The sequence below is a fragment of the Entelurus aequoreus genome, linkage group LG12, assembly GCF_033978785.1.
Source record: "Entelurus aequoreus isolate RoL-2023_Sb linkage group LG12, RoL_Eaeq_v1.1, whole genome shotgun sequence".
In the NCBI taxonomy this organism is placed as follows: Eukaryota; Metazoa; Chordata; class Actinopteri; order Syngnathiformes; family Syngnathidae; genus Entelurus; species Entelurus aequoreus.
Window position 1 is genome coordinate 65,490,861 of NC_084742.1, and position 14,439 is coordinate 65,505,299.

Here is a 14,439-nt window from a genome sequence, read left to right on the forward strand (position 1 = left end):
GTTTACATGAGAGTCCCAGATCTAACCTTCTTCAAGTTTACATGAGAGTCCCAGATCTAACCTTCTTCAAGTTTACATGAGAGTCCCAGATCTAACCTTCTTCAAGTTTACATGAGAGTCCCAGATCTAACCTTCTTCAGGTTTACATGAGGGTCCCAGATCTAACCTTCTTCAAGTTTACATGAGAGTCCCAGATCTAACCTTCTTCAAGTTTACATGAGAGTCCCAGATCTAACCTTCTTCAAGTTTACATGAGAGTCCCAGATCTAACCTTCTTCAAGTTTACACGAGAGTCCCAGATCTAACCTTCTTCAAGTTTACATGAGGGTCCCAGATCCAACCTTCTTCAAGTCTACATGAGGATCCCAGATCTAACCTTCTTCAAGTTTACACGAGAGTCCCAGATCTAACCTTCTTCAAGTTTACATGAGAGTCCCAGATCTAACCTTCTTCAAGTTTACATGAGGGTCCCAGATCCAACCTTCTTCAAGTCTACATGAGGATCCCAGATCTAACCTTCTTCAAGTTTACACGAGAGTCCCAGATCTAACCTTCTTCAAGTTTACATGAGAGTCCCAGATCTAACCTTCTTCAAGTTTACATGAGAGTCCCAGATCTAACCTTCTTCAAGTTTACACGAGAGTCCCAGATCTAACCTTCTTCAAGTTTACATGAGAGTCCCAGATCTAACCTTCTTCAAGTTTACATGAGAGTCCCCGATCTAACCTTCTTCAAGTTTACATGAGAGTCCCAGATCTAACCTTCTTCAAGTTTACACGAGAGTCCCAGATCTAACATTCTTCAAGTTTACATGAGAGTCCCAGATCTAACCTTCAAGTTTACATGAGTCCCAGATCTAACCTTCTTCAAGTTTACATGAGAGTCCCAGATCTAACCTTCTTCAAGTTTACATGATAGTCCCAGATCTAACCTTCTTCAAGTTTACATGAGAGTCCCAGATCTAACCTTCTTCAAGTTTACATGAGAGTCCCAGATCTAACCTTCTTCAAGTTTACATGAGAGTCCCAGATCTAACCTTCTTCAAGTTTACATGAGAGTCCCAGATCTAACCTTCTTCAAGTTTACATGAGGGTCCCAGATCTAACCTTCTTCAAGTTTACATGAGGGTCCCAGATCTAACCTTCTTCAAGTTTACATGAGAGTCCCAGATCTAACCTTCTTCAAGTTTACATGAGGGTCCCAGATCTAACCTTCTTCAAGTTTACACGAGGGTCCCAGATCTAACCTTCTTCAAGTTTACATGAGAGTCCCAGATCTAACCTTCTTCAGGTTTACATGAGAGTCCCAGATCTAACCTTCTTCAGGTTTACATGAGAGTCCCAGATCTAACCTTCTTCAAGTTTACATGAGGGTCCCAGATCTAACCTTCTTCAAGTTTACACGAGAGTCCCAGATCTAACCTTCTTCAAGTTTACACGAGAGTCCCAGATCTAACCTTCTTCAAGTTTACATGAGAGTCCCAGATCTAACCTTCTTCAAGTTTACATGAGAGTCCCAGATCTAACCTTCTTCAAGTTTACACGAGAGTCCCAGATCTAACATTCTTCAAGTTTACATGAGAGTCCCAGATCTAACCTTCAAGTTTACATGATAGTCCCAGATCTAACCTTCTTCAAGTTTACATGAGAGTCCCAGATCTAACCTTCTTCAAGTTTACATGATAGTCCCAGATCTAACCTTCTTCAAGTTTACATGAGAGTCCCAGATCTAACCTTCTTCAAGTTTACATGAGGGTCCCAGATCTAACCTTCTTCAAGTTTACATGAGAGTCCCAGATCTAACCTTCTTCAAGTTTACATGAGAGTCCCAGATCTAACCTTCTTCAAGTTTACATGAGGGTCCCAGATCTAACCTTCTTCAAGTTTACATGAGAGTCCCAGATCTAACCTTCTTCAAGTTTACATGAGGGTCCCAGATCTAACCTTCTTCAAGTTTACACGAGAGTCCCAGATCTAACCTTCAAGTTTACATGAGAGTCCCAGATCTAACCTTCTTCAAGTTTACATGAGTCCCAGATCTAACCTTCTTCGAGTTTACATGAGAGTCCCAGATCTAACCTTCTTCAAGTTTACATGAGAGTCCCAGATCTAACCTTCTTCAGGTTTACATGAGAGTCCCAGATCTAACCTTCTTCAAGTTTACATGATAGTCCCAGATCTAACCTTCTTCAAGTTTACATGAGAGTCCCAGATCTAACCTTCTTCAAGTTTACATGAGAGTCCCAGATCTAACCTTCAAGTTTACATGAGAGTCCCAGATCTAACCTTCTTCAAGTTTACATGAGAGTCCCAGATCTAACATTCTTCAGGTTTACATGAGAGTCCCAGATCTAACCTTCTTCAAGTTTACATGAGAGTCCCAGATCTAACCTTCTTCAAGTTTACATGAGAGTCCCAGATCTAACCTTCTTCAAGTTTACATGAGAGTCCCAGATCTAACCTTCTTCAAGTTTACATGAGAGTCCCAGATCTAACCTTCTTCAAGTTTACATGAGAGTCCCAGATCTAACCTTCTTCAGGTTTACATGAGGGTCCCAGATCTAACCTTCTTCAAGTTTACATGAGAGTCCCAGATCTAACCTTCTTCAGGTTTACATGAGGGTCCCAGATATAACCTTCTTCAGGTTTACATGAGAGTCCCAGATCTAACCTTCTTCAAGTTTACATGAGAGTCCCAGATCTAACCTTCTTCAAGTTTACATGAGAGTCCCAGATCTAACCTTCTTCAAGTTTACATGAGAGTCCCAGATCTAACCTTCTTCAAGTTTACATGAGAGTCCCAGATCTAACCTTCTTCAAGTTTACATGAGAGTCCCAGATCTAACCTTCTTCAAGTTTACATGAGGGTCCCAGATCTAACCTTCTTCAAGTTTACATGAGAGTCCCAGATCTAACCTTCTTCAAGTTTACATGAGAGTCCCAGATCTAACCTTCTTCAAGTTTACATGAGAGTCCCAGATCTAACCTTCTTCAAGTTTACATGAGAGTCCCAGATCTAACCTTCTTCAAGTTTACATGAGAGTCCCAGATCTAACCTTCTTCAAGTTTACATGAGAGTCCCAGATCTAACATTCTTCAGGTTTACATGAGAGTCCCAGATCTAACCTTCTTCAAGTTTACATGAGAGTCCCAGATCTAACCTTCTTCAAGTTTACATGAGAGTCCCAGATCTAACCTTCTTCAGGTTTACATGAGGGTCCCAGATCTAACCTTCTTCAAGTTTACATGAGAGTCCCAGATCTAACCTTCTTCAGGTTTACATGAGGGTCCCAGATCTAACCTTCTTCAGGTTTACATGAGAGTCCCAGATCTAACCTTCTTCAAGTTTACATGAGAGTCCCAGATCTAACCTTCTTCAAGTTTACATGAGAGTCCCAGATCTAACCTTCTTCAAGTTTACATGAGAGTCCCAGATCTAACCTTCTTCAAGTTTACATGAGAGTCCCAGATCTAACCTTCTTCAAGTTTACATGAGGGTCCCAGATCTAACCTTCTTCAAGTTTACATGATAGTCCCAGATCTAACCTTCTTCAAGTTTACACGAGAGTCCCAGATCTAACCTTCTTCAAGTTTACACGAGAGTCCCAGATCTAACCTTCTTCAAGTTTACACGAGAGTCCCAGATCTAACCTTCTTCAAGTTTACATGAGAGTCCCAGATCTAACCTTCTTCAAGTTTACATGAGAGTCCCAGATCTAACCTTCTTCAAGTTTACATGAGGGTCCCAGATCTAACCTTCTTCAAGTTTACATGAGGGTCCCAGATCTAACCTTCTTCAAGTTTACATGAGAGTCCCAGATCTAACCTTCTTCAAGTTTACATGAGAGTCCCAGATCTAACCTTCTTCAAGTTTACATGAGAGTCCCAGATCTAACCTTCTTCAAGTTTACATGAGAGTCCCACATCTAACCTTCTTCAAGTTTACATGAGAGTCCCAGATCTAACCTTCCTCAAGTTTACATGAGAGTCCCAGATCTAACCTTCTTCAAGTTTACATGAGAGTCCCAGATCTAACCTTCTTCAAGTTTACATGAGAGTCCCAGATCTAACCTTCTTCAAGTTTACATGAGAGTCCCAGATCTAACATTCTTCAAGTTTACATGAGAGTCCCAGATCTAACCTTCTTCAAGTTTACATGAGAGTCCCAGATCTAACCTTCTTCAAGTTTACACGAGAGTCCCAGATCTAACCTTCTTCAAGTTTACATGAGGGTCCCAGATCTAACCTTCTTCAAGTTTACATGATAGTCCCAGATCTAACCTTCTTCAAGTTTACACGAGAGTCCCAGATCTAACCTTCTTCAAGTTTACACGAGAGTCCCAGATCTAACCTTCTTCAAGTTTACACGAGAGTCCCAGATCTAACCTTCTTCAAGTTTACATGAGAGTCCCAGATCTAACCTTCTTCAAGTTTACATGAGAGTCCCACATCTAACCTTCTTCAAGTTTACATGAGAGTCCCAGATCTAACCTTCCTCAAGTTTACATGAGAGTCCCAGATCTAACCTTCTTCAAGTTTACATGAGAGTCCCAGATCTAACCTTCTTCAAGTTTACATGAGAGTCCCAGATCTAACCTTCTTCAAGTTTACATGAGAGTCCCAGATCTAACATTCTTCAAGTTTACATGAGAGTCCCAGATCTAACCTTCTTCAAGTTTACATGAGAGTCCCAGATCTAACCTTCTTCAAGTTTACACGAGAGTCCCAGATCTAACCTTCTTCAAGTTTACATGAGGGTCCCAGATCTAACCTTCTTCAAGTTTACATGATAGTCCCAGATCTAACCTTCTTCAAGTTTACACGAGAGTCCCAGATCTAACCTTCTTCAAGTTTACACGAGAGTCCCAGATCTAACCTTCTTCAAGTTTACACGAGAGTCCCAGATCTAACCTTCTTCAAGTTTACATGAGAGTCCCAGATCTAACCTTCTTCAAGTTTACATGAGAGTCCCAGATCTAACCTTCTTCAAGTTTACATGAGGGTCCCAGATCTAACCTTCTTCAAGTTTACATGAGGGTCCCAGATCTAACCTTCTTCAAGTTTACATGAGAGTCCCAGATCTAACCTTCTTCAAGTTTACATGAGAGTCCCAGATCTAACCTTCTTCAAGTTTACATGAGAGTCCCAGATCTAACCTTCTTCAAGTTTACATGAGAGTCCCACATCTAACCTTCTTCAAGTTTACATGAGAGTCCCAGATCTAACCTTCTTCAAGTTTACATGAGGGTCCCAGATCTAACCTTCTTCAAGTTTACATGAGAGTCCCAGATCTAACCTTCTTCAAGTTTACATGAGAGTCCCAGATCTAACCTTCTTCAAGTTTACATGAGAGTCCCAGATCTAACCTTCTTCAAGTTTACATGAGAGTCCCAGATCTAACCTTCTTCAAGTTTACATGAGAGTCCCAGATCTAACCTTCTTCAAGTTTACATGAGTCCCAGATCTAACCTTCTTCAAGTTTACATGAGGGTCCCAGATCTAACCTTCTTCAAGTTTACATGATAGTCCCAGATCTAACCTTCTTCAAGTTTACATGAGAGTCCCAGATCTAACCTTCTTCAAGTTTACATGAGAGTCCCAGATCTAACCTTCTTCAAGTTTACATGAGAGTCCCAGATCTAACATTCTTCAAGTTTACATGAGAGTCCCAGATCTAACCTTCTTCAAGTTTACATGAGAGTCCCAGATCTAACCTTCTTCAAGTTTACACGAGAGTCCCAGATCTAACCTTCTTCAAGTTTACATGAGAGTCCCAGATCTAACCTTCTTCAAGTTTACATGAGAGTCCCAGATCTAACCTTCTTCAAGTTTACATGAGAGTCCCAGATCTAACCTTCTTCAAGTTTACATGATAGTCCCAGATCTAACCTTCTTCAAGTTTACACGAGAGTCCCAGATCTAACCTTCTTCAAGTTTACACGAGAGTCCCAGATCTAACCTTCTTCAAGTTTACATGAGAGTCCCAGATCTAACCTTCTTCAAGTTTACATGAGAGTCCCAGATCTAACATTCTTCAAGTTTACATGAGAGTCCCAGATCTAACCTTCTTCAAGTTTACATGAGAGTCCCAGATCTAACCTTCTTCAAGTTTACACGAGAGTCCCAGATCTAACCTTCTTCAAGTTTACATGAGAGTCCCAGATCTAACCTTCTTCAAGTTTACATGAGAGTCCCAGATCTAACCTTCTTCAAGTTTACATGATAGTCCCAGATCTAACCTTCTTCAAGTTTACACGAGAGTCCCAGATCTAACCTTCTTCAAGTTTACACGAGAGTCCCAGATCTAACCTTCTTCAAGTTTACACGAGAGTCCCAGATCTAACCTTCTTCAAGTTTACATGAGAGTCCCAGATCTAACCTTCTTCAAGTTTACATGAGAGTCCCAGATCTAACCTTCTTCAAGTTTACATGAGAGTCCCAGATCTAACCTTCTTCAAGTCTACATGAGAGTCCCAGATCTAACCTTCTTCAAGTTTACATGAGAGTCCCACATCTAACCTTCTTCAAGTTTACATGAGAGTCCCAGATCTAACCTTCTTCAAGTTTACATGAGAGTCCCAGATCTAACCTTCTTCAAGTTTACATGAGAGTCCCAGATCTAACCTTCTTCAAGTTTACATGAGAGTCCCAGATCTAACCTTCTTCAAGTTTACATGAGGGTCCCAGATCTAACCTTCTTCAAGTTTACATGAGAGTCCCAGATCTAACCTTCTTCAAGTTTACATGAGAGTCCCAGATCTAACCTTCTTCAAGTTTACATGAGAGTCCCAGATCTAACCTTCTTCAAGTTTACATGAGAGTCCCAGATCTAACCTTCTTCAAGTTTACATGAGAGTCCCAGATCTAACCTTCTTCAAGTTTACATGAGAGTCCCAAATCTAACCTTCTTCAAGTTTACATGAGGGTCCCAGATCTAACCTTCTTCAAGTTTACATGAGAGTCCGAGGGCGGGGCTTGAAACGCGGGTGTCAGGACATTTTTTTACAAGAAAGTTCGCAGAAAAGTGATATTACGTCAGATTGCGGGTGTTGTTTTTTTTACCCTTTGCCTTCACATTGTAAACGATGTCGAGCGACGTCCATATGTTGTCAATATTCAGTGTTTTATCGTTCATAGTTAATATCGTAAAATGTTTTATTTTCATGTACATCCTGGGTGTCTCATTCAGTAAAACTGTAAAACTTCATTACCTTTTCTGAGGTGGTCTGTCTTAACGTTTTTAGCCTTGAATCAGACATTTTGAAGGCACGATGGAATGTGAGGCTTTGCTGACCAGCTGCTGTCTCTCTCTCTGCAGTCATTCGTGCTAAAGTGGTGGGCAAGAAGCTGGTGAGAGGTGGACCCTTTGGCACCATGAGCTACACCGTCAAGCAAATGAAGGTAAGAGGAACCCTCAAGTGGTGTGTCGTGTTTCCTCACGCCACACTTTGCTTGTGTGACGCAGCTCTCAACTCAAGGCACTTGTATCTCAAATCAAAGTCGCCTTTTTCAAAAACGTTTCTAACCTGTAACCTGTTTAGAAAAAAATAAATACAATATTTCCCATTTATTTCAAATATCGATTGAAAATACTAAACTATATATATATATTTTTTTTTTTAAAAATTATTATTATTATTTTTTTTTATTATTTTTTTTTCTGTAAGAAAACATTTTTAAAAGACGATTTTAGGCCAACCCCAGGCAGCTTTAATTTACTTACTAACCTATAACTTGTGAAAAAGTACCACAGTTAAAAAAGATAAAAACATCTTTGTATTAAAAATATGTTTAAAAAAATAAATAATGTTTATAATGTATAAAAAAAACAAGAGTTGAGGTACCACTTCATTTTATACATTATAAAATAATTTGAATAAAAAAATATATATTAAAAAACCTATTTTTTTTTTTAAAATTTACACAAAAAAAAAGTTCAGGTATTTTATGCAACAAAATTCAAACATTTTGTCAGGGTTAAGGTCACCAAATGCAACAACCAATCAGGACAAAGCTTGTAACTTGTATCTCAAATTTTTGCTTGCAACTTCAAGCATAACAATCAAGCGGCAGCTCTTATCTCAAAACACTCTTGAGTTGAGGTACCAAGGTAAACATAGAAATAAAAATAAATAAATAATAAATACATTAAAAAAAATATTTGAAAAAAAAAAAAAATACAAAAATCTCATACAAAAAAAAAATTAAACAAATAAAAAAATTGTATAAAAAGTGTTTTTTTTTTAATGAAAAGAAGATATGTATAAAAAAAAATCTAATAACAAATGTCAAAACAGTCTTGAGTTGAGGTACCAAGGTAAATATAAAAATAAAAATAAATAAATAATTATTACATCGAAAAAAAACTTGGAAAAAAAATAAAAAAATAAAAATCTCATACAAAAAAAATTAAATTAAATAAAAAAATTATAAAAAATGTGTTTTTACTGAAAAGAAGATATATAAAAAACATTTTTAATAACAAATGTCAAAACACGCTTGAGTTGAGGGACGAAGGTAAAAAAAACAATTAAAAAAACATTTTTTAAATTAAAAATTACATATAAAAAGTAAAAATAAAATAATAAATATTGAAAAATGTTAATAACATTTGTTTAAAGTTTACACACAAAAAAAGTTGAGGTACCACTGTATTTCATCCAACAAAAGTCCAACATTTTAAAGGTTAAGGTCAACAAATGCAGGAAGCAATCAGGACAAAGCTTGTAACTTGTAACTCAAACTAAAGCAGAACAATCACTTAGACTTAGACTTAGACAAACTTTAATGATCCACAAGGGAAATTGTTCAACACAGTAGCTCAGTTACAATGATGGAAAGTGTAAGGATGGAAAGGACAATGTAGGTATAAATAGACTAATATAGCTATAAAAAAATCGAACATATATACGAATATATACATAATATGTGTACAGAATAATTTATATACAGATATATTATATTATTTCTATAACATATATACAATATAAACCAATGACAACTCTTAAATTGAGGGACCAAGGTAAAAAAAAAAAAAACAATAGAAAAAAAATAAAAAACATTTTATAAGTTAAAAAATACATATCAAAAATAAAAATAAAATAATAAATATTGAAAAATGTTAATAACATTTGTTTAAAATTTACATACAAAAAAAGTTGAGGAACCACTCTATTTCATCCGACAAAAGTCCAACATTTTAAGGGTTAAGATCCACGAATGCAACAACCAATCAGGACAAAGCTTGTAACTCAAATTTTTGCTTGCAACTTCAAGCATAACAATCAAGTGACAGCTCTTATGTCAAAACACTCCTGAGTTGAGGTACCAAGGCAAAAAAATAAAATAATTAATAATAATAATAATAATATTTAAAAAAAAACTTTTTAAAATTAAAAAAAATACATATACAAAATTAAAATAAAATAACAAATATTAAAAAAAATATATATATATATATTTATATGTTTAAAATGTACAAAATGTTGAGGTAGCACTGTATTTCACCCAACAAAAGTCTTAACATTGTAAAGGTTAAGGTCACCATGAATTGATTAACGTGGACCCCGACTTAAACAAGTTGAAAGACTTATTGGGGTGTTACCATTTAGTGGTCAATTGTACGGAATATGTACTTCACTGTGCAACCTACTAATAAAAGTCAAAAAATCAATCAACCAATCAAAAAAAACAAATGCAGGAAGCAATCAGGACAAAGCTTGTAACTTGTAACTCAAACTAAAGCCGAACAATCAAGCGACAGCTCTTAAATCGGGGGACCAAGGTTAAAAAAATAAAAAATATATAAATAAATAAATAAAAAATTAATAAAAAAATATATTCAAAAAATCAAACAAAAAAAGCATACACTTTACGGGGGAAAAGGGAGTCGAGGTACCACAGTATTAAATTCAACAACATTCTAACATTAAGGTTAAAGGCCTACTGAAAGCCACTACTAGCGACCACGCAGTCTGATAGTTTATATATCAATGATGAAATCTTAACATTGCAACACATGCCAATACGGCCGGGTTAACTTATAAAGTGACATTTTAAATTTGCCGCTAAACTTCCGGTTCGAAACGCCTCCGAGGATGACGTATGCGCGTGACGTGGCTTGGGGAACACGGGTATGCCTTCCACATTGAAGCCAATACGAAAAAGCTGTTTTCATCTCATTCTGGGTGTATTCTGGACATCTGTGTTGGTGAATCTGTTGCAATTATGTTCATTGCATTATGGAGAAAGAAGCTGAGCAAGCAAAGAAGAAAGTTGTCGGTGCGAAGCGTCTATTTTGCGAGGGAAGTCAGCAGCAACACGTACACAGCCGGCGCTTCTTTGTTTACATTCCCGAAAGATGCGGTCAAGATGGAAGAACTCGGATAACAGAGACTCTAACCAGGAGGACTTTTGACTTCGATACACAGACGCCTGTAGAGAACTGGGACAACACAGACTCTTACCAGGATTACTTTGATTTGGATGACAAAGACGCAGACGTGCTACTGTGAGTATGCAGCTTTGGCTTCCAAACATTTGATCGCTTGACCGTACGTGCGCGTCACGTACGTAACTTTTTTTTAAATATATAAGCTTTATGAACCTTGGGTTAGGTGAACGGTCTTTTGGGCTGAGTGATTGTGTGTGTTGATCAGGTGTTTGAATTGTATTGGCGTGTTCTATGGAGCTAGGAGCTAGCAGAGGAGCTAGGAGCTAGCATAACAAACACGCAGGTGTTTTTATGCAGGATTAATGTGTGGCATATTAAATATAAGCCTGGTTGTGTTGTGGCTAATAGAGTATATATATGTCTTGTGTTTATTTACTGTTTTAGTCATTCCCAGCTGAATATCAGGTACTGTGAGTAGCAGCTGCGCTTCCAAACATTTGATCGCTTGCCAGTACGTGCGTGTCACGTACGTTACTTTGTTTAAATATATAAGCTTTATGAACCTTGGGTTAGGTCAGGGGTCGGCAACCCAAAATGTTGAAAGAGCCATATTGGACCAAAAAAACAAAAACAAATCTGTCTGGAGACGCAAAAAATTAAAAGCCATATTGCATGTGCCATGAGATATAAATTGAATTAAGATGACTTAAAGGAAACTAAATGACCTCAAATATAGCTACAAATGAGGCATAATGATGCAATATGTACATATAGCTAGCCTAAATAGCATGTTAGCATCGATTAGCTTGCAGTCATGCAGTGACCAAATATGTCTGATTAGCACTCCACACAAGTCAATAACATCAACAAAACTCACCTTTGTGTGAGTTGCACAACGTTAAAAGTGTGGTGGACAAAATGAGACAGAAAAAAAGTGGCATAAAACACGTCCTAGAAAGTCGGAGAAAGTTATACATGTAAACAAACTATACGGTGAGTTCAAGGACCGCCAAAATTAGTAGGACAAAACGGCGCTCGCCAAATACTCGAATCAGTGAAGCATGTTTAATATAAACAGTGTGATTTATAACAATTAGGGAGGTTTGTGTCATGTTTGTAATCCTACAGAAACCATACTAAACAAAAAAATAGATTTTTTTTCCCCTCATCTTTTTCCATTCTTCATACATTTTTGAAAAATCTCCAGAGAGCCACTAGGGCGGCGCTAAAGAGCCGCGGGTTGCCGACCCCCGGGTTAGGTGAACGGTCTTTTGGGCTGAGTGATTGTGTGTGTTGTGCAGGTGTTTGAATTGGATTGGCGTGTTCTATGGAGCTAGGAGCTAGCAGAGGAGCTAGGAGCTAGCATAACAAACACTGAGGTGTTTTTATGCAGGATTAATTTGTGGCATATTAAATATAAGCCTGGCACTTTACTCATCCTCGCTCAAATTAATGGGGAAATTGTCGCTTTCTCGGTCCGAATCTCTCTCACTTCATGCGGCCATCATTGTAAACAATAGGGAACTTTGCGTATATGTTCAACTGACTACGTCACGCTACTTCCGGTAGGGGCAAGCCTTTTTTTTATCAGATACCAAAAGTTGCAATCTTTATCGTCGTTGTTCTATACTAAATCCTTTCAGCAAAAATATGGCAATATCGCGAAATGATCAAGTATGACACATAGAATAGATCTGCTATCCCCGTTTAAATTTTAAAAAAATTCATTTCAGTAGGCCTTTAAAGGCCTACTGAAATGAATTTTTTCATTGTTTACAATGATGGCCGCATGAAGTGAGAGAGATTCGGACCGAGAAAGCGACAATTTCCCCATTAATTTGAGCGAGGATGAAAGATTTGTGGATGAGTAAAGTGCAAGTGAAGGACTAGTGGGGAGTTGAAGCTATTCAGATAGGGAAGATGCTGTGAGAGCCGGGGGTGACCTGATATTCAGCTGGGAATGACTACAACAGTAAATAAACACAAGACATATATATACTCTATTAGCCACAACACAACCAGGCTTATATTTATTATGCCACAAATTAATCCTGCATAAAAACACCTGCGTGTTTGTTACGCTAGCTCCTAGCTCCTCTGCTAGCTCCTAGCTCCATAGAACACGCCAATACAATTCAAACACCTGATCAACACACACAATCACTCAGCCCAAAAGACCGTTCACCTAACCCAAGGTTCATAAAGCTTATATATTTTAAAAAAGTTACGTATGTGACGCGCACATACGGTACGGTACGTGTTATGCTAGCTCCTATGCTAGCTCCTAGCTCCATAGAACACGCCAATACAATTCAAACACCTGATCAACACACACAATCACTCAGCCCAAAAGACCGTTCACCTAACCCAAGGTTCATAAAGCTTATATATTTTAAAAAAGTTACGTACATACGCAAAAAAAAAGTTGCGCACATACGGTCAAGCGATCAAATGTTTAGAAGCCAAAGCTGCATACTCACAGTAGCACGTCTGCGTCTTTGTCATCCAAATCAAAGTAATCCTGGTAAGAGTCTGTGTTGTCCCAGTTCTCTACAGGCGTCTGTGTATCGAAGTCAAAAGTCCTCCTGGTTAGAGTCTCTGTTATCCGAGTTCTTCCATCTTGACTGCATCTTCCGGGAATGTAAACAAAGAAGCGCCGGCTGTGTACTGTTGTTGCTGACTACGTTCGAAAAATACGTCCATTTCGCACCGACAACTTTCTTCTTTGCTTGCTCAGCTTCCTTCTCCATAATGCAATGAACATGATTGCAACAGATTCACGAACACAGATGTCCAGAATACTGTGGAATTATGAAATGAAAACAGAGCTTTTTAGTATTGGCTTCATTGTGGAAGGCATACCCGTGTTCGCCGGTCTACGTCACGCGCATACGTCATCCTCAGAGGCGTTTCGAACCGGAATTTTAGCGGCAAATTTAAAATGTCACTTTATAAGTTAACCCGGCCGTATTGGCATGTGTTATAATGTTAAGATTTCATCATTGATATATAAACTATCAGACTGCGTGGTCGCTAGTAGTGGCTTTCAGTAGGCCTTTAAGGTCAAGGACCAATGAGGACAAAGTCATTTCCCTGAAAGGTTCAGCCACAGAAGGGTGATTGTTGTTGTTGTTGTTGTTGAGAAGCTTGCGAAGTTGTTACGTAACACAAGATATTTGTCATGCTGACATGACCACACGGGCTGCAGGATGAGGCACATTTGCAGCCAATGCCACATGTAAACATTCCACATGCACAAAATGCATTAAATGGCCTTTTTTCTTCCATTATCCTCTGGTTTTAGACTTTTATGTATTCTCATTCCAGTGGTCTGATTAAGCCTGCAGTTCCTCCCCACTTCAAACAGAGGGAAAAAAAAAAAACCCAACTCCCGTCTAAAAAAAAAAAACAACAAGAATTTTTACGGTGCAACAGTTTGTCCTGGGAGAGTAAACGAGGACTTCCTGTTGTTTCCCAGACTGAGAATTGTCCCAACAGTTCTCAGGGCAAACTCTGACTCTGCATACCTGAGCTCAATGGAGGGTCGGCGGATTAGCCATGAATTTGAGGAGGGCTAGCCAACGCGGCATCAAAGTGGAGGCACGTTACACGACATGATGCTGTTATGTATGATTGGGTTAGAGCGCTAATACTCCGTCCCACACGAGGCATTCCTGAAGGAATGGCAGCTGATAGAAGACCAATTTCATGCCGGAGGGTACAGCGTGCCACATGTCTTTGTATTGCTTTATCCTATTTCTTTCTTTCTTTTAGTTTATTTCCAACATGAACACATTTACATCATAATACATCACACAATTTCATATCATTTCACTTTACATCATGCCCGAAAAGGAGTAGGAAGAAGCAAAGCTTATTTAATCCTACCCCTTTCCCACTTCAAAGCATTTACAATGATATAAAATCATTTACGGACCTTTTTATATAATAAAATAACATCTATGAATTAGTATATACAACAGTTTGTAATATGTAATTAATTAATTCAGTCATTATTAACATACTGAGATGAAGATTATTTTCAAT

General features: G+C 38.1%; 1 protein-coding gene across 1 annotated transcript in view; it reads left to right on the forward strand.

The window, feature by feature from the left end:
* LOC133661308 (metalloproteinase inhibitor 3-like) overlaps positions 1-14,439 on the forward strand; it is a 35,779-nt gene that overhangs the window by 4,910 nt on the left and 16,430 nt on the right. Inside the window, exon 2 of the mRNA XM_062064437.1 lies at positions 7,318-7,400. Within this exon, the coding sequence (XP_061920421.1) occupies positions 7,318-7,400 (83 nt within the window). The remainder of the gene's footprint in view (positions 1-7,317; positions 7,401-14,439) is intronic.